The 24,137-nt window shown below is 47.9% G+C and overlaps 1 protein-coding gene across 1 annotated transcript in view; it reads right to left on the bottom strand.

Annotated features, from left to right (window-relative positions):
- LOC147895280 (pseudouridine synthase and archaeosine transglycosylase (PUA) domain-containing protein) overlaps positions 1-23,681 on the bottom strand; it is an 80,055-nt gene extending 56,374 nt beyond the window's left edge. Inside the window, exon 1 of the mRNA XM_087383877.1 lies at positions 23,500-23,681. Within this exon, the coding sequence (XP_087240003.1) occupies positions 23,500-23,510 (11 nt within the window). The 5' untranslated portion in view covers positions 23,511-23,681. The remainder of the gene's footprint in view (positions 1-23,499) is intronic.
- Positions 23,682-24,137: the final 456 nt, after the last annotated feature.

The following is a 24,137-nucleotide window of genomic DNA, read 5'->3' as shown; positions in this document are numbered from 1 at the left end:
TGCCCCCCTCTCTCTCCTTCGCTCGGCCCTATGCTTGACGTTCCCCCCTCTAGCATAGACCTGCTTGACGTTTCCCCCTTCTCCCCTAATTGCCTGGCTCAAACTCGAAAGGAGGGTGGTAATTTCTCGCCATTCAGCCCTAGGCCACTACATTGGATGGCACAATACCAATCTTGTCAATCTCCGGAGGGAGCCAGTTTGTGACATCAAGTTCGGGAGCTTGTTGCAATGACATTGTCGCTCAATTGGTTGGAGGTGCCCTCTTCTACTGCATCCAGTTCAAGAGAGTAAAGAGGAAAGGACCTCGACCCATTTTTCTCTCGTCAATGTTTCAAGTTTCTTTTTTTAGCATGGTTTTCACTAATTGCTCCTACAAAATAGTTTCTAGCACATGTGTTTTATATGATGGAGGAAAGCAGGCCATTGTTTGTTCCCTCAAATTGTTTCTAGCAATTCATGCAAGCATGAAGGAGGTCCAATACAATGCAGGTTTTCGAAGGCTAGACCTTTTGAGGCAAGATAGTAGTAAGGAGCCGGCTTTTCTTGAGCTCTTCGTTGGCGTGTAGGATTGGGATTGATCTCTATCTCCCACCTCTTGAGTAGACTATGCGAAGTTATGGATTGATATTTATCTTTCCACCTCTGGTGTAATTGTTTTTTGGGGTTTTCGAGGAGGATTGGGATGGAAATAGCTCTCCCACCTTTGATGTAATGATTGTAGTTCAATAAGTGTTATTTTGAATGTCCTCTCTTCAGTAAAAAGGTGATCGATCGCCGCTGATCGTCCTCTGCTCTTGGGGTTAAGGCATTTCCATTTGCCGGAAAGAGAAGAGGGCATCTGCCCTGAATCAAATACCCCCAGGGATGCAAGGCGAAGTGGAGTACCTATCAAGCCCCAATATTGTCAAAAGAATACAGACGAGAGTCCAACTTCTCTTACCCCAACGGAAGGTCCTTCAAGACCTCAAGCATCTCAGTATTTTAAAACGGGCCTGCAACTTGCTCATCATGGGCCTTGTGATGACCAAGGGAACACAAGCCCACACCTCCTCTTAAGCAGCCATTACCTCAAGCGTGGCTGCCTCCACTTGGAACATCTACTTTAGAGGGAGGTATCATCTCCAAGGTCTCTCAACAGTTCATATCACATGACTTGTTTTATCCCTCAGACACCAGAGCTGTGCCCCTTCTTATCGCAATACAAGTGTGTTTTTTGTGACTACCTGTATTGCAGGGCTGTATCCTGTTTGTTCTTGTTCTCCTCCTATTTACCCACTGTAATGCTACTGATTGCACCTAGGTACTGCTTACATATGCCTCATCCCATCAACAATGCATAGTGTCAAGCACTCTGCAAAATAGATTAACGCTATCATGTAGGTGCCTGCAAGCCTAGAAACAAACAAGGTAATGTAATGGTGATTGATATGACTGGTTTGCTCAATTCGATGGGTTGCCTTAGCCTAGTTCACATAAATGCTGCAAGCCTTTCCCCTCTCTTTCCCTATGCTCTCACACAAGATGGGGTCCTAAATGAAAAGTATTGAAAGTCTATTTGATTGAGGTCAATATAGTGCATAACATGTGGACCCCCAAAATTCAATGTTGAATGTGAAAAGAAATTAGACTGTGGAGTCCCCCTTTGACTGCCATGTGGTATTGCAGTATTCTCTTGCCTTGTCTTCTATGTTTTTCTCTTCTCTTAGAGACATACATCACATCCCGCTCTTAGAGGACCGCGCTGCCTTTATCACACGGTCTCTCCATGAGGCTGCCCTACACACTTTTCCACGCACCACTTGATCCACGCGCCCCCACCTCTTGGCTCGGTACCCTGCAATAGCTGGTACGATGACAAGTGTAAGGCTTTACGCCAACAACTCCGACTTAAAACCAAGCGTCATCTTCGAAGAGAGGCAAAGACAATATGTGAGTACCACCGCCTAGTTCGCTGGAAGAAGCAGGAATTCGTCCACCAGAATGAAGAGAGTTACTAAACATTTTGTTGAGTAACAACTCTAAAGACGTCTAGCGGAGGTTCCTCGAACGGAGAGCCTCATCCCCTCTCACAGACACAAAAACATGGCACTCCTACGCATGAAAGTTATACAATGTACCCAACTAACCAAGACCCGACCTCACATGTATCTCGCACCACTTCATGCACGCTCTTCACAACCAATGGTGTCAAACATGCAACTCGAAACCTTCGCAACGACTAAACGAAAGATCATGAGGGCCTACGCACTGAGTTCAATGCCTATGGGATAGATACCCTGGCCCCGATCCTAGCAAATCTCTTCAACGAAGCAGTGTGCGTTGGCTTTCCACACACTTGGACCCTTAGCACCATCACACCCATACACAAGCCACGGGAACCCATGAGTCCAGAAAACTACACGACCGTTATGAGTGGACATGTTATGTCCAAGATCTATGCCTCGATACTTGAAGCAAAGGTTAGCCCGTCCGCATAGCTTCGGGGTCTCAGAGCCATGGGTAGGCGGGGTCAAACAAGGTTGTCCATTATCATTGACTTTGTTTGGCCTCTACATTGATGAGCTTGAGACCTTTATCGAGACCCTAGGAGGGACTGGTTGCTCTCTAGCCGGATCATTGCTCTAGATATTGCTATATGCAGATGATGCGGTCCTACTATCCTCCACTGTACAGGGGCTTCACCAACATCTTGACGCACTACATACCTTCTGTGAGACACACGACTTAAAGGTCAACCTCGATAAAACCAAGGTTATGATCTTCAACACATCCCAGGCAGCCATGCACAGACTTTGGATGGGTTGCCAATGGAGGTAGTTGCATCCTACACCTACTTGGGCATCCTGTTCTCCAGCCAATTTTCACGATGCGACCAACACTACAGGCTCGACTGAGTAGGGGGTACGCTGCACTAGCCAGACTCGATTGGGCAGTTCTGGGTCTCATCAAACCGCCTCCATATAGAGAGTGGTCGAGCGGAGGGCATACCCAGAGAGGGCCGCACCTGTACTCTGTGCAATTCATGGGAGGTCGAGTCAGAGGAGCATTTTGCTTTCAGGTGCATAGTGTACTACGAGATCAGAGGTCGGTACCACTGCCTCTCAAGAAATGGTTTCGGCTCCCTACGCAGTCTCCTATCCTACCCAGACTAGCAGTGCTTGGCAGCTTTCATACATGAGGCCGTTCAGCACAAGGAGCGTTTGCTCAGAGCGCGTAGGGGAGACCAGGGCACACATCGAGACATTCCTCAAAGTATGATCACTGAGTTTTTCCAACCAGATAGTTTTGATTGGAAGGGCTCACAGAGACGACAACCACAGGGACCAGCTAGAGCTAGAGACACGTTAGACCTGCCACCGTACTAAGGCACGGATCATGCTAGGGGACATTTCCTCAATGTTTGACCGACCAAATCCACAACCCATGGGAGTGACTGTGGCACTTGTTCACAGCAAGGCTATAGCCAAGAGACCTCAACGGGTTGTACATGCCGACAGCCGCCAGTGCCCTATCACAGGATTTTTGCCCCTGTAGCACCCTCACACACCGACGCCGGACTATATAGCCAACGAATCCCTCGTGGAGTAAAAATGTAGAAAACTCCTACAAGCCAAGCCTTGCAAAAATGTGCGCGCCTCGCGACAATCGCCCTAGAGCCCGGGGTCCCATGCTCCCAGGTGAAGCGCAAGGTGTAGATGATATCCTGCCAGATGGTGACCAAGGTAGCCAAGGGTGGAACTAGATGCTCGCCCATCACTAGGCTACAACGAGCAACCCAAATGTTCCATGTCGGGATACTGGCTACTACCTCCCACATGCTATCCTCCGGAGGGAGATGAGGATCTGGGCTATCAGGAGGGACCACCTCATGGAGCTTTATCCTCTGAATGCTCTGACCCTGTATCCGGTAAGCTGGAGAGACCTCATCAATTTGGAACGCGTGACCTCCCTCAATCAACCAAGCCACCATCCCCCAGGTGTAGTCCCTCTGAAGGCTCTGCATGCGGATCATAATCCTGAGGGCTCCTATCCAGATCCTCGCTGCGCTACGACAACTCCAGAGGCAGTGAGGGATCGTCTCCAAAAATCCAACAGAGCAAACAGTGACACTACCCCTCCACCCGCATCTGCTCCAACCACGGGCCAATGGGCAAGCCTCCGTGGGCAGCCAACCAAAAGAAGTAGGAGATCTTCCTCGACCACAAACTGGACCATAATGCGTCCAAAACCTAGAACAAACCTCCTGGGGCACCCCTCTGGGCCACCCAATGCCTCTCCCTCGAAGGGGTCCAAATCAAAGAGTTCATCTGAACCCTCGTACCAATCCGTGTGGTGTAGAAAAAGAAGGGCACCTCGTCCACCTACTCAACGAGGCCAATCCTAGAGGGCCAAAACCACTCTCCCGGATCCCACTGGACCTCCCTCAAGGGCCTACTCTCCCAAAGCCAAAGGCGCCATCTTGGGGCATCCTGCTCTGGGATGTTGGGAGGATCAATGTGCCACTCCTTCCCCAATCCGCTCACCACTCTGATCATCTACCAATGAATCCCATCCAAACTCCCATCCATCTCTGGGTCTCTCTCGGTGAGTGCTTGAAGTAGGCCTCCAGGTCCCACATGGAAAAAACCAGGCTGCGTGCTGCCTCGCTGCACCATCATCCTCAAGGGGACCCCACTCTGAGAAAACTGACCCAACCATCTGCTATCCATCCACACACGAAGTCCCTCCCACCAAGACTCACGGATGGCTACATCAATCTCCCTCATCCGCTGCCCTGCCCCTAGCATATGTGCTAAGGCTCCAAGCCTCGCCTCTGCCTTCATGGGTAATCTGCTCCATCTACCAAAGGAGCAGGCCGGGCCACTGCCCCATTATGCCCAACCAATGTGAGTCCCTTGCCCAAGCAAACCCCCATCCTCTCCGGGTGCCAAATGAGGGGCTAACGCTCGAACTCCTCTCTGCAATGGTACTGAGCATGGATGAGACCCCTGTTAATCTCTGCCAGACCCTATGGAGGCTCCTCATCAAGGGGGAACCCTTCCCTGTAAGGGGACCTCTAAGAAGATCCATCTGTGTAAAAGTTGCCACTGCCCCCCAGTACGTGGGGTGTTCCTAAGCAGCCCTCGCTATAAGAGGAGCTTCCAAGGCTTTGCGCTCGGGGTGAGGCCACACACAACCAACTTGCCCAAGAGGGCTCTGCTCTGCATCTCCGGATCAATGATACCCAAGCCTCCCAATGCCTGCAGCATGATCATTGTCTGCCAAGCAACCCGGACTCTAGTATTCCTCGTGCCGTCCAATCCTGCCCAAAGGAAATTCCGAACCAACCATGAGAGTTGCCTAATGCACCCTCTGTGCAAGCACCAACAGGAGGCAATATACCAGGCCGTGGCAAGGACGACTTGGTTTGCCACTAGGGCACGACCCGCTAGGGAGAGTTTGGTCGAGCTCCAGTAGAGAAGCTTGCGCCGAACACTCTCGAGGAACAGGGCGATCTGCTACTCTGTTGTAATATCAATATCCACCTGGCATCCGTGGTATCTCGTTGTTTGGCCCCGCGGTATCCATCAAAAGCCAAGTCACTCCCGCACTCTCGAATCTCCTGCGTCTCCTCAAAGTCTGTGAAGAAACCGATGGATTTTGTCCAGTTGATCCGCGCACTCGAGGCCTCACAGTAGATAACCAAGGCTCCCCTGACTCTCTCCAAGCTCGCTGTGGTGCCCTCTGCATACAAGGCCGTGTAGCAACAACTCCTCTTGTCTGATTGGGGGACTCAACCCTGTGAGGCCCGACCCTTGTGATCTCACGTAGTAGCCCAAAGCCTCCGCCACAAACAAGAAGAGAAAGGGAGCAAGGGGACAGCCTTGGCGGACCGAGCAAGAGAAAGGAAGGCCTCGCCCGTTTGTCCACCGACAAGCATCTGACTAGAGCTCCCCGCATAAAATGAAGAGACTCCTCTAATCCATCTGTCTGAGAAACCTAACCTTTGCATAGTACCCTCCAGGAAAGACCACTCCACCCTGCCGTAAGCCTTCTCAAAATCCAAGAGAAGGACGTCCAAAGGTTGTGACTCCTCCTTGGCCCAATCCACTACCTCCCAAAATGTGAAGATGTTGTCCACGATGCTACGCTCCCAAACAGACCCGATCTATGTGTCATAGATGATGTCGATGAGATGAGACCATAACCGCAAACTCAAGACCTTGGTGAGGATCTTGTATGTGGTATCAAGCAAGGTGATCGGTCTCCACTGCCGATGGAGGCGAACTGGAATCTCCAAACCGGGTGCATCTGGGAGCCCACTACGCTGATCAAACCCCCTTTCCGAGGCTGCAAGATCACAAGCGATACCTCCAAGGGTAGAGGATAAGAGTCCGGAATCTCTAGATAGTTCCAAGGCCCCAATCTCCAAAAGTCCCGCTGTAAGGAACGCCCAAGCTGAAGTTTGGGAGCTGCTGACCAGGAGGATGAGCCCCTTCCCTCTGGCTCCCCCCCTAAATGGAGGGAGGGGACGGGATATTACGACAAGGAGACAGATTGGGGCGTTGTCTTCCCCTTGCCTAATGGCAGGGGAGTCGAGGCAAGTCCAAGGAAGGGAGGGGAGTGGTGTCATGTGCACGGATTGGTATCTGACGTGTACTGGGTACACGAGACTAGCTCAGGCAGCCTGGGGAGGCTTAGAGCTAGGCAGGCTTGATTCTCGGGTTGAGTGGCAAGGGTACGAACTATTTATAGGTCTTCGCTATTTTTGGCGCTTGGGGCCCAAGTCTATAAAAGGGGCCCAGGGGTTCAGTTCTCAGAGAGCCGATGGGAGCAAGTTTCATTCCCAGGTGCTAGGTCTGATCCTTGATTGAGTCGCGGACGCGCGCCTGCATCTTAGCGTAGCCCAAGGCCCAGTGGCAGATCCCAGGCTTCACAGCGCCACTTGGTGGTATGGGACACTAGGCTGGTTTGGATCTGATTGGGAGTTTGTGCCAGTAGCTCAGCTCGTGGCTCGGAGGGGACATCTCCTGATTCGGGATCACATCCCGTAGATGTCATGGTTGGGTGGTGAGCAGCCTGCTCGGTTTCTCACGTTGTGTGTGTTTGTTTGCATATCAGAGGTTTCAGGAGTGCTGGGACGTGTCAGTTGGTATCAGAGCCAGCTCCTGAGATAGGAATTTCTGATGCGAGTACTTTGGACGATTTCTTCCTCCAGGTATGCCCTAAAATTCGAAATTTGCTGCTGCAAATTCTGGTTGGTTCATGGGTTATCAGGGGTGGTCAGGATATAGGGAAAAGGTAGGAGAAAGAGAGAGTGTGTTTCGAATTTACTGAAGGGTTTAGGAGAGAGAAGGATGAGCGTAGCTGGGAGAGAGCGGAGGTGCAAGAAGGAGAGGCGATAGAGGAGCTGAGTGGCAGGCGTGCAGATCGAGGCTGATCGGGGCTGCGTGGGGGTCGAGAACGCAGAGGCGTGGGTGCGCCATGGCTGGAAGGAGTTTCGGCCAGGGCAAGGAGATGCGCAAGGGGCTGGAACAGGGTACGGCCACCCTGTGGGAGGTGCTGCTTTTTTCGAAAAAGCACCACCCTCCAAAGTCGGGAGGGTGAGCCTTTTTGGGAAGCAGGGCTTCCTAATTTGGCTGCCCTATTCCCTATATAGCTTGGCAAGGTCCCAAGCTCAGCCATAGCCTTGTGCAAGCAGCCCTCCCTGCCATCGTCGTTGATTGCGCCATCAGGATTCGGGACAGCCTGCGACAGGCTGCCGTACAGCCAGCGTCATCTGCCGTACACCTGCGCCAGCTTCCGTACACCTGCGTCACCAACTGTACAGACTGCGTCAGCATCCGTACAGCTTGCGTCAGCAACCGTACAGACTGCGTCAGCATCCGTACAGATTGCGTCAGCAGCCGTCCAGCCACATCAGCAATCCGTACTGTCTGCGTCACCTGTACGGCCAGAAGGAGGATTCTGTACAGTACGGATTACTGCAGAATTCTGTACACTGCAGCCTGCAGCGAATTCAGCAAGAGGGAGACTCCGGGATTATTCGCGCCCGCTGTTCGCCAGTTTTCAGCATCTTCTTCTGTCAGCATCTCTTGGGACGGTTTTTATCTGCTCCACTCTCCTTTCAGCTTCGATTCACTCAGTTATTTCTCTCAGTTTATATTCGTTTCAAATCAGATTTCAGATATGTCTGATCCTGCAAATCCCGAGTTCACCATGGGAGAACGGGATTTGGATTACACTCCTGTGGAAGAGGAAGACCAGGGTCTTTATGACGATTTGATTACGAAGAAGGCCTTCAGTGAATTCACCACTGCTTTGGATGGAAAATTCAAGCAGGTTAATGCGAATCAAACGGGGTTGACACAGCAACTCCAAGGGATTCAAGCGACTCTCACTCTTCTGGCTAGCACTGTGCAGGCACTCACGCATGTGGATGCCATGGCTTCAGTGCTAGGTCCGAACATAACTCCAGACCCTTTTCCGGGAGATCAAAAGTCTCGAACTAAGGAGGTGGTTGACACTTGGTTACACAAGTGGCAGGTACACTTCCAGTTCCACCCGTACCCAGATGAGAAGAAAATCCAGCTTGCAGCCGGTTTCATGTCAGGTAAAGCGTTGCTATGGTAGAAGGAACTCCAGCCTAAGCCAGATACATGGATAGACTTCGAAGGGGTCTTCAGGAAGGAGTTCCTGAAGAAGGAGGACGATTATGATATCGTTGGCAAGCTTAAAGCCCTCGATATGTCAAAGCTGAACTTGTCATTTGAAGTTTATCTTCAAAGGTTTCGAGATCTGCAGACCAGGGCCACAAAGATGGATCCAGTGACCTTGTTAGGTTTCTTTGTGGATGGTTTGCCAGATTCGTACAAGTTGCAAATAAAGAACAACAAATGCACAACGTTGCAAGAGGCCATGAACTAAGCGCGTATTTATGATGATACCATGGCCGGTGCAAAAGCAACTATAGTTTCCGACACGAGTGGAAAGAATAAACGCAAGTTTTTTCAGCCTACGACTGGTACCGGGGAGACGAAGTCTACGAACAACGCCTCCAAGAAACACTTGACTCAGGCAAAGAATGGTCGAACCCGCTTCCTCCGCACTTTGAAGCTTAAAAAAGGACGTTGCTTCTATTGCGAGGAGCGGGGCCACACCAAGAATGAGTGTCCAAAGCGCAAGAATCAAAAGTTAGCGCTCGGACCGAAGCTCCAGGCGGGTCCAGGAACCAGAGCCAAGGGAGCGAACCAAGTCTCGATGACAGGTATTTCTGTAAATGTCATTACCTGCCCACTCTCTTGTAATTGCACTTTCAATACTTCGTTGTTTGTTTCCCATGATCTTTTCCGAGTTTATGAAGAAGTTAGGGACCAACAGGTTCACATCCTCTTTGATCCGAGCAGCTCTCACAACTTTGTTAATTACAAATTTGTGCAGAAGATGGGGCTGTCCACAGTACCTAGCGATCACACCTATGAGGTGCAGCTTCCAGCGGGGAAGCAGTTTTGGGATCGCAAGGTTGAAGCGCTTCCTATCCGGATTCAAGCTTACACAGGGGCTCTTACGTGTTATGTTATGCACCTGGAGCATGTAGACTTGTTGATCGGAATAGAGTGGTTTAAAACCCACAATATTCAGATTGGATGGACGGAGCATACCCTTTCTTTTGTAGATAAGAACACCCAATTTTGTATTCAGTGTGATAAAATTCTCTCTTCTCAGGGACCTATTGTATCTGCGATGCAGCTTCGGAATATATTAAACACTTCTCATTATGATGTCTATCAGTGTGTTTTGATTCTGCTTTCTTCATTTGTTGTTTCTGTAATTAACAAGAATGATTTAAGTGTGTTTGAACACCGTGAATTGAGAATGTTGTTAGATAGTTTTAAGGATGTAATCCCTACTCAACTGCCGGAAGGTTTATCTCCAGAACGGGCAGTAGATCATCGCATAGACTTAGTCCCAGGGGCTCAACCTATTAGTGTACCACCTTATAGGATGAGCTAGGTAGAGGAGGATGAGTTAGCTACCCAGCTACAGGATTACCTGAATATGGGCTATATACGCCCAAGTAAATCACCTTGGGGTGCACCTGTCCTCTTAAGAAAGAAAAAAGATTCTACCTGGAGAATGTGTATAGATTATAAACGATTAAATAAAGTGACAATTAAGAATAGATACCCTCTACCTCGTTCCAATGATCTGATAGACCGTTTGGCCGAGCAAAGTATTTCACTAAGATTGATTTGCGTACGGGTTATCACCAAATCCGTATCTATGCTAAACACATAGATAGAACCGCATTCCGAACTAGGTATGGTCACTACGAGTTTCTTGTATTACCTTTTGGTTTGACCAATGCTCCTGCCACATTTCAACAGACGATGAACGATTTGTTCAGGGATTTTCTGGGCAAATTTGTTGTAGTGTTCTTAGATGACATCTTGGTATATAGTCGAACGCTTGAGGATCACATAGGACACCTCCGGATTGTCTTAGTTATTCTAAGACAGCATAAGCTCTATGCCAAGATGAGTAAATGTGACTTCTTTATGAAGGAGATCATTTACTTAGGACACAAGATTTCTTCTGAAGGTATTAGCATTGATCTGGATCGTATCCAGAAGGTTTTAGAATAGCCTATCCCTCAGACTGTGAAACAACTTCGTTCTTTCCTAGGATTTACGGTATTTCTTCGGAAGTTTGTGCGTGATTATTCACATATCACGGCACCCCTGACAAACATATTGAAAGGTCGTGGACGCAGGTCTACCCAGCCGATCTCTTGGAATGATGCAATGAACAAGGCTTTTGAAACCTTGAAGTTTTCTATCAAGGAAGCACCCGTTCTTGCATTACCCGATCCTACCCGGCCTTATGTTTTAGAGGCCGATCCGAGTGATTATGCGATTGGGGCAGCTCTATTCCAAGAGGGCAGACCTGTAGCTTTCGAGAGTAAGAAGCTAGACGACACTCAATATCGTTGGCCCACACTCGAGAAGGAACTTTATGCTGTAGTGTATGCTCTTAAGGTTTGGAGACACTACTTGTATGGTTCAAAGTTCCTTGTATTGACTGATCATCAGTCAATTAAGTATGTGTGTGATGGATCTGAATTGAGGGGACGGAAAGCTAGATGGGCAGAATTAATGCAAGATTTTGATTTTGAAATACGTTATCGTAAGGGTTCGTTGAATAGTGTGGCGGATGCCTTAAGTCAAGTTAAGTTTGTAAATGCTCTGTCATTTACGGAAATATCCTCAGACCTGTTTCAATCCTTGAGAGGGCTATACGCAACTGATAGTCATTTCAGTTCTTATTGGCAGAGAGTCCAGGATGGGAGCTCCATGGTTGACCAGGACTCAGGGATTGTGCCACCTACGGTACAGGCGGCGGGAGATCAGTGGATGATTAGGAACGGCTTGCTGTTCCGGAATGAAAAGATTTGTGTGCCTCATGTTCTGGACCTTAAATCCAAGATTCTCTGGGAGTGTCATGATGCTCCTAGTGCTGGACATCCGGGTATACATAGGACTCTGTCTCTTGTGAAGCATACCTCTTATTGGCCAAAGAAGCGTGCATTCATTGAGAACTATGTAGTAGGTTGCCGAGTTTGTCAGGTTACTAAGGCAGAACGCCTTAGAAGCGCGGGTTTATTACAGCCATTACAGATTCCAGGTAATAAATGGGAAAGTATTTCCATGGATTTTATTACTGGTTTGCCTCGAACGCGCAAAGGTCATGACTCCATTTGGGTCATAGTCGACCGTTTGACAAAAATGGCTAGATTCTTACCTACTAGAACAACTATTCCAGCTGTCCAGCTGGCTCACGAGTTTGTGGACCACTTGTTTAAGCTGTATGGTTTGCCATCTGACATAGTCAGTGACAGGGACTCAAAGTTTACAAGTAACTTTTGGACACTTGTTTTTGAGAAGTTAGAAACTACTCTAAGTATGAGTTCCTCGGATCATGCACAATCCGATGGCAGTACAGAGAAGGTTAACCAGTTGGTTGAAGACATGCTTCGGGCATATGTATCTAAGAGACAGTCTTCATGGGAAGATTATCTACCTATGATAGAATTTGCTTACAACAGTGCAAAGCATTCTAGTACTGGTTACAGTCCTTTTATGCTTATGTACGGGTTTCAACCTAAGTCACCAGTAATGGTTGGGTTAAAAGGGATTCAAAATGATGCTGCTAAGAACTTCTTGCTAGACATGCAGGAAATGTTGCAGTTTGCCAAGGAGTCTATTAGAAGTGCCCAAGATCGGGACAGATTTTATGCTAATAGACATCGTTCACCTAGAGAGTTCTCTGAAGGAACGATGGTATATTTGCGAATTCCCAAAGAATCCAAGAGCCTAAGTACTGGTTTAGTTCCGAAATTATCCCCCAGATACTGTGGTCCGTTCAAGGTCATTAAAAGAATTGGACCAGTTGCATATCGACTAGAATTGCCTCCTGATGTTAAAGTACATCCAGTCTTTCATGTCAATAGACTGAAACAAGTTTTGGGTGCGGATGATCAACTTGTTTCTCCTCACGAGATAATAGAAGTTACAGATTTGACTTTTATTCCACACCAACCTGAGTGTATTCTTGAATTTCGTGACAGACAGATTCGCAATCGATCTATCACGGAATACAAGATCAAGTGGAAGGATCGTGTTGAGGAGGATGCAACATGGGAGACATTACAAAACCTCCAAAGAACATTTCCGGGTTTTTTAGCGAACTCAGGAGTGAGTTCTTAGAGGAGGGGGAGTATGTCATGTGCACGGATTGGTATCTGACGTGTACTGGGTACACAAGACTAGCTCAGGTAGCCTGGGGAGGCTTAGAGCTAGGCAGGCTTGATTCTCGGGTTGAGTGGCAAGGGTACGAACTATTTATAGGTCTTCGCTATTTTTGGCGCTTGGGGCCCGAGTCTATAAAAGGGGCCCAGGGGTTCAGTTCTAAGAGAGCCGATGGGAGCAAGTTTCGTTCCCAGGTGCTAGGTCTGATCCTGGATTGAGTCGCGGACGCGCGCCTGCATCTTAGCGTAGCCCAAGGCCCAGTGGCAGATCCCAGGCTTCACAGCGCCACCTGGTGGTATGGGACACCAGGCTGGTTTGGATCTGATTGGGAGTTTGTGCCAGTAGCTCAGCTCGTGGCTCGGAGGGGACATCTCCTGATTCGGGATCACATCCCGTAGATGTCATGGTTGGGTGGTGAGCAGCCTGCTCAGTTTCTCACGTTGTGTGTGTTTGTTTGCAGATCAAAGGTTTCAGGAGTGCTGGGACGTGTCAAGTGGGGGGGGAGGCTGAAGAACCCTATTGCGGAGGGGGAGGGGGGGCAGAGGGGGAGGCGGAGGGAGGAGGACGGGTGGTGAGGATGACCATAGCAAGAGGGGCGAGGGGAGGAGGAGGGGGCGGGGGGAGCTCGAGAGGAAGAGGAGGGAGTGAAAAGGGAGAGGGATCCGGGGGTAAGTAGGGGTGACCACAAGCCCGCCCTCCTGATCAAGCTCGTCGGGGCTCTGCATCCGCTCCTCCTCAACCGTTGTCAGGCTAACCTCCGCAGCTTCCGCCATTGCAACATCAAGAGCTCTTGGGGCTCGCTGTTGATACAAGGGTGATTGCAAACTCTAGACCTCCATCACGGAAGGATCAAATGGCTAAGCAGTGGCCCCTGTCGCTAGCAAGGGGGGTTCTCCAATTATGGGCTCTTGCAGTTGCTCCTCTGCAGATGCCTCTCGAACAACTCTCTCTCTCCCTGAGTCTAGCCTGTTGCTTGCGGCGCTTTCAAGCCAGTTTTCTTGGTTTCTTTTTCTTTTTAACTTGGGTCCAGACCCCTTCTAAGGGTGTCAGCCAGGGGATGTGAGACTCCTGCTGCTCCTGTCCGAGGGAGTGCTGACCCTGGCCAACTGACTCTACCTACCTTGTGGGGGTGGGGGGGGAGGAGCTCAACCTTGGCTGCGAGGGCAGTCTCTAGCTAAATGACCCATCTGCTTGCAACGAAGACACTGCCTGGTAACCCAGAAATCTCCACTCCGCTGGCGAAGTGTATCCCCTTGAACCTGTCATTCTGTGCATCCTCCAAACCAAACAACCCTTTTCCTTGCCTATAATATGACAGCTCCTCCCGCACTTTTATCCTATCATCTTGACTTGAGACAAGTCGTCTCAATATCTTCTCCCATCCTTGTACCACCTCTTTATCTGTTTCTTGCCCCTTCCCTTGAAATTCCGGATCCAAAACAAAGGCTGCAGCCTCCAAGGTGAATGATATTCTGTCCACCGAGAGGTTGCCAAGGTCCTCAACTCCTCCTTCCTCCAAGCATACAAAGCATCTATACTTTGAATGGTCTCAATCATCCTATCCATCCCTTCATACACCTTCCCAATACAAGGGCCATCTCCATCAACAAGCCTCAACATCAAAAGAATTGGCTTTGTAACATGAAGCAAAAGGCGAACATCATCCCAAAAGAGGTCGTCCAAGACAATGGCTGAGCCCCTGCAGAGTTCTGTTCACGCCATGCATCCCACTCAGCGGAAACAAGAAGCTGTCACAACAGCTTAAAAAGCTGCTTCAACATGATGAAATTATAAGCAAGGCATGTGTCGGAATACTTCAAGAGATTCTTTTGAGGGGATATCTTACGAAAAATAGCCAAAATGTAGTGATGGCCAGTGATGGAAGATACAACATGATTACCCATATCAATGGTAGGATCCACCCAATCCAACTTACCAATATCCTTCAAGAGATTATTTAGCCCATGTGCCATGCAAGGAGTGAAGGTAAGGTGAGGGTACTTCTCTTCCAAAATCCTCCCTGCTGCCCTATTGGAGTTCTCGCCATCAGAAACAAACTGAATAACCTTATTTGCCCCCACATACTCAATGGACTCCATCCAAATGCTAGCCAACCTCTCAGTTGACTTTCCCTCCTCAGAATTATCAATAGCTTTAATGAAAAATCTGGCACCCCTGGAGTATGCAATGATACCCTGAATAGAGCGGCTCCTAGTATCACTCCATCCATCTCCCATCAATGTGACACCACATTTCACCCATATGTCTTTGATGGGAGTCAAAGCTTGCTCTGTAGCGGTCTTCTCTGTTGCCAAAATTGTGGTGCGCAGGGCTCACATGAGGGAGGAGTGTAAGATGGTCCATAGGCTGCAATCTCCTTTACCATATCAATGAAGTAAGGATTGCGGGCCTTTGTTGTGGGTACATCTACTCCATAAAAGAATCGGCCCACTACAGCATCTACCTGTGCCCTCCTCCCAGGATGCCATGATGCCATAAGGCTAGCTTGCACAACTCTCGGGGTGGGGGCTAATGAAGCGGGAGCATGTGCTTGTGAAGCTGTACTCCCAAAGAAGGAGCTAGAAATGGAAGCAGCAAGAGAAGGTGCTGCATGTGATGATGCCCTTGTTCGACCTCGAGGATCAAGAACCTTCTACCGTGCTTCCTCAGCTTCCAATCTATCTGCAAGTGCCTGAAAACGTGCCATCTCTGAATCTAGAATATTTCCAGGGCAGCAGTTAGTGTTTCTCCTCTTTACTCGCAATAAGTGATGTCGAACTCGGTCCGAGCCTCTAGATTTTTCATCTTGGCAAAATTTGCATCTCCACTTGCGTGCTCCTCCTTTTGACTTGTTGTAGAGGCTTCCACACTCCACTTCCTTCCACCACGGAGATTTGTTGTCTGGGTTGATGCCATGGGGAGGAGCCATTGAGAGAAGGGGGACTGATAGAGTGGGCTGATGGCTAAAGGTGGAGAGAGTGGAGAGAAGGGGGCTGAGAGAGTAGGCTGAATGGGAGAGAAGGGGGCTGAGCCTTGAGGGAAGGGAGAGGGATTGAGACTTGAGGCATGAGGGAAGGGAGGGGGCTGAAGCAAGAGTAGATGGAGCAAGGAATGAGTAGAGGGAAGGAAGGAGGGAGTCGATGGATGGAGGAGTTGGATGGAGGGAGGGAGTAGATGGAAGGATGGAGGGAGGGAGTAGAAGGATGGAGGGAGGGAGTAGTTGGATGCAAGGAGGAAGGGAGTGAGTGATGGAGGAGCCGGGCTGCTGAAGGAGGGAGAGAGCAGGTGGAGGGCTGCAGGTCGAAATGGCAGAAAACAGGCCGCCGCCACTCGCGAAACAGGGTTGAGGAGGAAACCCTAAACCCGGAACGCCAGGTTTAGGTCCGGAACGGGTTCCAGGTACCCCAGAACGAGGTTCCCTGGTAACACCCTGGCTGGAACATTCCAGACAGAGGTTCTGGGGGGTTCCAAGGTTCCCTCTTCTCTGGAACGGGGTTCCACGCGTTCCGGATGGGGGAACGGCGTTCCCTCGTAACTATGGTAGGCAAGGGAGAAGGCGGGAAGGAGGAGGAGATGGCGGACGAGGAGGCGGATGACAAGGGCTGCGGGAAGGAGGAGATGGCTGGGGGGGGGACAGCGGGAGCAGCAGCTCTCTCCTCAGCTCGCTCTTGCTCCCAAAAAATGTGAAGGACCACCTTTTTCTAGTCATTGACTTGGGAAACGGTAGTCGCACAGAACTGCTCCTCTCCGCCTGAATTCCACGCCCAACATAACGAACAACCACGCCATGTCATATGCCTAATCCACCTCCACCCGACCTACTATCCCGACAGTCCCGAAGAGCTCCCCAATTACAACAACATTAGTTTTGTCTATCTCATTGAGCTGCTTCTTTCTTGCACTACGTTCTTACTCACTTGTGGAGGCATCCGCGTCTGTCAAATTGAGATTTTCTTGCAAGAAGCTAGCTACACTTAGGCTTCCACTCTCTCGTGACAATTCACCATGGCACCCAATCATGCCCTTCGTGTTGAGCGATCACTACATGACAGTGATGAGGCTGCTCAGCATGAGCATGTGCCTACCATAGTGGGTGCAGCCACTGGTGGTACAAAAGTTCCTACCACTCGGCCTCTCTATCCTACATCTCGGAATGTGCAGGCACAGTTTCTACAAGCATTATCCTCCAAGCTCCGTGTTTCATTGAAGGTTTGGACCCGGCTCTGGCCTCCGATGTGAGGGCTCACAACCCTCAAACCATTGAGCAAGCAACCCAGCTTGCGGAGGTCTTCGAGCCTAAGTACAGTATGACAGTGCTACAAAGCAGCCCATGTGGGACTGCGTTTGAGGGTGAAAAGAAACCCTAGATGCTTGACTTGCACGACAAGAAAACTATAGCAGCACCATTTCCGAGGTTCCCTACCGGAACCCGAATGCAAAGCCAGAAGGGAAACCATGTGCTGTAACAGAAATACCAGAAATAAAACAGCAGCACCCAAGCCATCGTGGATTGCAGAAAGAGAGCCAATTTATGCTTTAACTGTGGTGACAAATGGACTCTCGAGCATAGGGAGGTGTGCAAGATGAGAAACAATAGCACAGCCAAACTCAGCATGATTATTGAGCTATATGATGATGAAGACTCGATGCATGCCTTTGAGTCCCCAGATGTTTCTCATGCGGAGACAGATGAAGTACAAGAGTCACGACCAACTCTAGATGCTGGTGTTACTCAGCTTGGAGGTGATCAAGACTTTGAATTCAACTATGATTCAGGTGGTGTTACTCAGCTTGGAAGGCACCCCAATGACACACACGAGGCTCAGCCAGCAGGGGTATTCCAGGTCATATGTTGGGTCGTATGCCTAAAGTCTCCTTTGTGGAGCATCACACTGCTGTGCCATTCCATGCACAGAATGATGCTGATGGGAATCCTCATGTGGATGAGGAGGAGCAATATTGGGATGCTCAGCCAGTACTTTATTCAATTTCGCTTGATGCATTGATGGGTGCCAAAAGTGCCGAGACATTGAGATTGAAGGGTGACATTAAAGGCAGGACTGTTCATATGCTTGTGGATAGCGGGAGTACACATAGCTTCATCAATACCAAGACCTTGCAGAAGGTGGGATCGCTTCCCACAGAGATAGACCATGGGCTGAGAGTAGAGGTTGCCAATGGACAGCATATGAACAGCGATGCGAGGATCCGGCTCTCTTATGGTTAGGATTTTACAAGGAATCTCTTTGTATTGGACATGGGTCCGATCGATATTGTCTTGGGCTGCGATTGGATCATTTCAGCAAGGTAGTTGGCCTGAGAGCTCAAGAAAGAAAGTGCTGTTTATGCATTAAATATGTCAGTGACTCATACGGGTAGCATTCCTGAGTGAAGGATATGGACATGCAGCAGTTGCTCTCAGATTTTGCAGATATATTTGCTGATATGCCATCTCAGTTGCCTCCAAAAAGGGATGTGGATGATGACATAGCTTTGGAGCCTGGCAGTAAGCCCCATACCATCTTTCCAACGTGAAACGGGAGTAAGTGGCAGCACTACAAGAGTTGCTTGAGAAGAATTTCGTCTCTCGTAGCACCTCTCCCTTTGCGTCCCTAGTGCTCCTGGTAAAAAAGAAAGATGGTTCTTACTGTATGTGCATTGACTACAGGGATCTCAACAAGGCTGCCATAAAAAACAGATTTCTAATCCCAAAGGTTGATGATTTATTGGATGAATTCCAAGGGCGCTCAGTTCTTCACAAAGACAGATTTGAGGTCAGGTTACCATCATATCAGAGTAGAGGGAGATGGGGGCACAAGACATCCTTCTGCACAGAACAGGGTTTATATGAGTTCAAGGTGATGCTATGTGGGTTGACTAATGCACCAACCATTTCCAGGCACTCAAGAACAAAAATATTGCAGCCACTTCTCTTCCAATGCGTTCTGGTTTTCTTCGATGACATCCTCATTTACAACAAGAACAAACAGGAGCACATTGGACATGTCAAACAAGTGCTCGAAACTTTGAGATTGCATCAGCTTTATACAAAAGCCAGCAAATGTACTTTCATGGCTGAAGAGGTTGAATATTTGGGGCACATTGTGAGTAGAGATGGCATTCGAGTAGATCCTGTTAAAGGTGAAATGAATAAAGGAATGGCCGTAGCCACAAACTCCCACCCAACTGAGAGGGTTTTTGGGTCTTGTGTCTTGTGTCTTTCTACAAGAGAATTATTCACAATTTTGCCAAGAGGGCAGCTCCTCTTACTGATCTTTTGAAGAAGGATGCCTTTCTGTGGTCAAAAGAAGCACAACTCAGTTTTCAAGACCTGAAATTTTCCTTGACTCATGCACCTGTATTGGTATGCCTTGACTTCTCACAGCCATTCATTGTGGAGTGATCAGGAAATGTAAGCCATCCTACATGGCTTCAAAAGTGGCATCACTACCTATACGGGAGCAAAATCAAGGTCAAAACTGACCATAGGACACTCAAATATTTCCTCACGCAGCCCATCTTGTCTGCCAAGCAAAAGCGATGGCTGGCTTCAGTGCACTCCTATGACTTTGACATTGAGTACAGGAAGGGAAAGAAAATGTGGTTGCAGATGCCTTGTCCGGGATGTAGGGTTGCACATTGTCTACTGTCTCTACCATTTATCAGAATTGGATTCATGGCATTCAAAAAGAGTATATGCAGAATTCAAAGGCAGCAACCATATTTTCAGGAGCCCTCATGTCAAAGTCACCCTGACTTTAAATTGCATAATGGATTGTTGTGGTGCAAGGACAAAATTTACCTAGTGCCACACTCAACGTATAAGCAGCTGGTCTTGCAAGAAATGCATTCCTCTCCTATGGCTGGATATACAAGTGTCAGCAAGACTTATGAGAGGGTCAGACAATGCTTCTTCTGGGAAGGCATGTGGCAAGATGTGGTCAAATATGTTGCTGAATGCTTGCAAGTGGACAGCAAACTACCCATTCCAGAGGGGAAATGGACACATATAGCAATGGATTTCATCACAGGCTTGCCTTCTACAAAGAGGGGATGGGACAGCATTTATGTCATGGTGGATAGATTGACAAAACAAGCCCATTTTCATGCTCACCAAGACCCAATTTTCAGCATCACCGGTTGCTTGGCAGTTCATTGATCCTGTGTTTAAGAACCATGGCTTTCCACAGGAAATTGTTAGTGACAAGGATGCAAAATTTATGGGGCACTTTAGACAAAAATTATTTACAGCAGTGGGTACTTTACTCACACATAGCATAACATACCATCCTGAGACTGATGGACTGTCAGAAAGGTGGACAAATGGGTGGAGGAATACTTGAGGCATTTTTGTCATGATACCCAGAGGTGATGGGATAAGTGGCTCACACTGGCTGAATTTTGCTACAACAATACCAGGACCAACACTCTCTATTGCTAGATAACTACCATCATGTACAAAGGTGGTTTGGAGGAGTAGAGATTGGCACTCTCTATTGGCATGAGCTCGTTTGAGGCAATGTATAGGTGTAAAGTAGGAATGCCTTCCTCAATTGCTGACACTGCTGCGAAAAATCAGCAAGCACGAGGATGGAGGTCCTTCTGCAATTGGCTAAAAAGAATATGTAGGATGCCCAAGCCAAGTAGAAGAAATATGCGGATGAATGCAAGAGATATTTGGTCTTCAAAGAAGGAGATTGTGTGCATTTACGTCTCCACAAAATTCATTATGCTTCATTAAGGGGAATACCAACACAAAGCTTGCTCATCAGTATTATGGCCCTTACAGGATCATCCGCAAAATTGGGGAGGTAGCATATCAATTGGAGCAACCAAGCACCTCCAAGATTCACATTGTGTTCCATGTGTCTTTGCTGAAACCACATGTAGTTCAGCATGTGCCAATACTTCCAGAGCTGCCACCTATGGATGAGGAGGGTCATATCCTCTATGTTCCCGAGCGCATTGTGGGTTTCAGAGATCGAGTACTCCGTAATATGGTTTACATTGAGTACCTCATAAGATGGAAAGGACTTCCAGAGGATGAACAGTCATGGCAGCCAGAGAGAATTGTCCAGGAGTACCCCTATCTTTTATCAGGATGATCAGCATCACTTGCTATCCCAGCACCCTTACGTAGCAGCAGATACATGTAATTTTGAGGGCAAAAGTCTATGGGAAGCCATGGCAGTAATGAAGGCAGAAAAAGGAAAAGGTGGGGGGGGGGGGGGGGGGGCCTACTTTAGTGGCCCTTTAGCTAGAGTTAGTGGCAAATGTGGAGGGTCCACATCCACCACTCATTGCTTTTGATGTGACATCTAATCATATCTAGCTTCCCTCCTTCCTCCTCCTTGCAGCCTACACTCTCTTTTCGCCAATCTCTCACTCTCTCTCTCTCTCTCTCTCTCCCACCTCTTCCTCTCTCTCCTACCCCTTCTCCTTCCTTCTCTTCCTCCCTCTCTCTCCCTTCCTCTCCTCAATCCCCCTTTCTCCAATCTGTCCCCTACCCCTTTTGTACATCAGCGAATGAATATTGCCTCATTTATCTCCTATCTCTCCTTATGCCCTGTTGATAGTGGGTACGGACTATTCATCAAGAGTTACAATTTCATAAAGTTCGCAATCTAACTTTGGTACAAGTACAGGTTAAAAACATGACAAAAACTTCACCTCTATACTATGTTGACCATGAATTGTTTTCTATGTAATGACAGCATCTCGGCAAGATAAACTCAGGAAATTTGTATGTTGGTAGTAGATTTGAAAATTGCAGGAGTTATTTTCATTTTTTTCATTCACACTGTAGTGAATTCTATTAAAGCGTCACATATTTTTTGCTGATCTAAAAGCTGGAACGATAGTAAGTGAAGGCATAAGAGTGTATGATGTTGATGGCAGAGAGGTCAAATTATCACCCCTAGTCAGCTGTGGACTTAATATGTCAATAGTAAACAACAATAGAAAGCAAACGTGTGAGCACCATTAAACTAAAAGATGCAATTAGATGCATGGATTTTCAAAGTGACAAACCTCCTCAGAAAAAGCATGGCCACATCTCCCTCCAACCATCATGCATGTGAGTCAAAATGCTGGGGTGCCAGCAAATATGGCTCCATATATCCCACATGGCTAAGGACATGGACACCCAATTTACTCCACAAAAGTCGAGTACAGGGGCATTGTGGCTTGAAGAGGAACTTCTCCAATAACTACCCAGAGTATCCACCCTCATTAAGATGCAGTGCACATGCTTCTTCGCTTATAGCTATTGGAGCCCCCCTCACAGCATATGAGTAAAGCACCACTCAGTCCCGTCCTTCACACCAACCAGAGCACTCCAGCACAGCGCAGCAGCCGGAGAAAGTGCTGAACACTAGCTTGCTGCTTATGGAAGCCCTCCATGCCATTTCATAGAAGTGTCCCCCATCAGCAGCATTGTAATTCATCTTGAAAGGAATTGCCCCACGTCAGCAGCATTATAATTGAACTCCACATCTCTGATATAGTAAAAATCCCTTATGGGGGTGGGAAGGCACGCCCAGGGGGAAGGAGCACATTGAGACCCTATCCCATATGCACCTCCCTGTTCATATCCTTCAGATTCGTTGTCTCAGCATGAGGTTATACGAGCAGTTCATGTGAAAGCATAGTAGATCACCTGCCTGCTACACCACCTTCATCAGCACCAGCATTAGGCAGGCCTTTGCATAAACATAAGCCATCACACAATCATGTACATCCTTGCCCCCCCACACACATGTTAAATAATGTGCACGATGGTATGGCATTCTGATGCCAGCCTTACCTTAACCAATCCGTGATCACATGTAACTTTAAGGGGTCTTTAAGTTAAAGCATTATTTTGCCCAATCATTTAATGCATTGATATTAATGCCTGCCGACAACTTTCGACTCTCAAAGGTAATTATGTGTCATCCTTAGTGCAACAGGTTCCTTCCAAAGCTTTGCTTTCAAAGTACAGGCACTATCGATGAAGTTATTGGCAAGTGCCTTCAAAGATATCCTCTGAGGCTTGAAAGTAAAAGTGTCTCCTCAGATATACTTGAGGGATTGAAAATATTTTTGACATGATACTCCACTCACCTACTGAGTCTTGGTTGGTCGTTCTCAGTAGTATGATGGGAGGTAAAAGCAGTCATTATCAAAAAATCACTAGTGATTGTCAATCATTCGTTCTCCCACTCACCTACTGAGTCTTGGTTGGTCGTTCTCAGTAGTATGATGGGAGGTAAAAGCTGTCATTATCAAAAAGTCACTAGTGATTGTCAATCATTCGTTCTCCCCAAAATTTGTGACTACCCCATCAATCTACTTCCCATCTACAAATCTCTCTCTCTTTCTCTTTCTCTCTCCCGCCCTCCCAAAAAAACATTAAGGACACGTTGGAAAGCTTGAACTCAACTGGGCTAATAGTTTTCATGCCATTTGTAAGAAAAGTTGGTTGAATTATGGAAGTCCAAAAGATTAAAAGTAGTTGTTAGAGGGGACTCGTCCCGTTCTATAACGGACAATATATGGGCCTATGGTCTCTCCATTCTCCCCTCTCTCTCTCTCTCTCTCTTTCACACACCATAAAATGCAAGCGGCCACTAAAGACTGATTCAAATACCTTTGCGCTGGCTATCTCTCTGACACCAGAGCACACGAAACACAATCGAGGTTCCAAAGATTATTGCAAGAGAGCACGTACTTCTTAAACATCGTGCGTGAGTTCACTCCCGCACTCTGAAGGCGCGAACGCCGTGCAGTCTTCGCACAAGGACCGCAGATTACTCACAGGAGTCCAACCTTTTGACGGCGATACACCGGGACTGCAAAGCGAACCCTGCTAGAAATAAGGAATGAAGGTACTATGTATTGTCAAAAGGAATGAAGGTACTATGTATTGTCAATGTCTATGGTGAAGTTTTGTTAGAATAATAAATTCATTTTTGTGTAAATTTTCCTTGTAATTTTTCTTTTCCGGATAAAACCAAGGGGTGCCCGCTAGCACTACCCCTTACCAAAATCTGAGACTTTGTATGCTAAGGTAAAGAGTTATGCACTAGGTGGCTAAGGTAGAGAGTCGTTCTTCTTCCCGATTAGCTTGCCCCTAGCGGGACAGAGCTAAAAAAGAGACTATTGTGTATATCAAATCAAAAAGTAGGTACAATATTATCTCAACAAAAGACAAACATTTTCCAACAACTTAGCTGCTACCAAAAACGAATCATTTTTCTTCCCCAACTCTTTCAGAACTACCAAAATTTGACGTCTTATGGGTTTACACAAGTCCCTCTTAAATGGAATGTCCTTAAAAACTTTGTTGTTTCTACTTAACCATATATC

Source organism: Dipteris shenzhenensis, chromosome 13 (assembly GCF_047967505.1).
Source record: "Dipteris shenzhenensis isolate YYH24624 ecotype China chromosome 13, Dip_SZ_1.0, whole genome shotgun sequence".
NCBI lineage: Eukaryota > Viridiplantae > Streptophyta > Polypodiopsida > Gleicheniales > Dipteridaceae > Dipteris > Dipteris shenzhenensis.
This window is presented reverse-complemented; position numbering and strand designations above follow the sequence as displayed.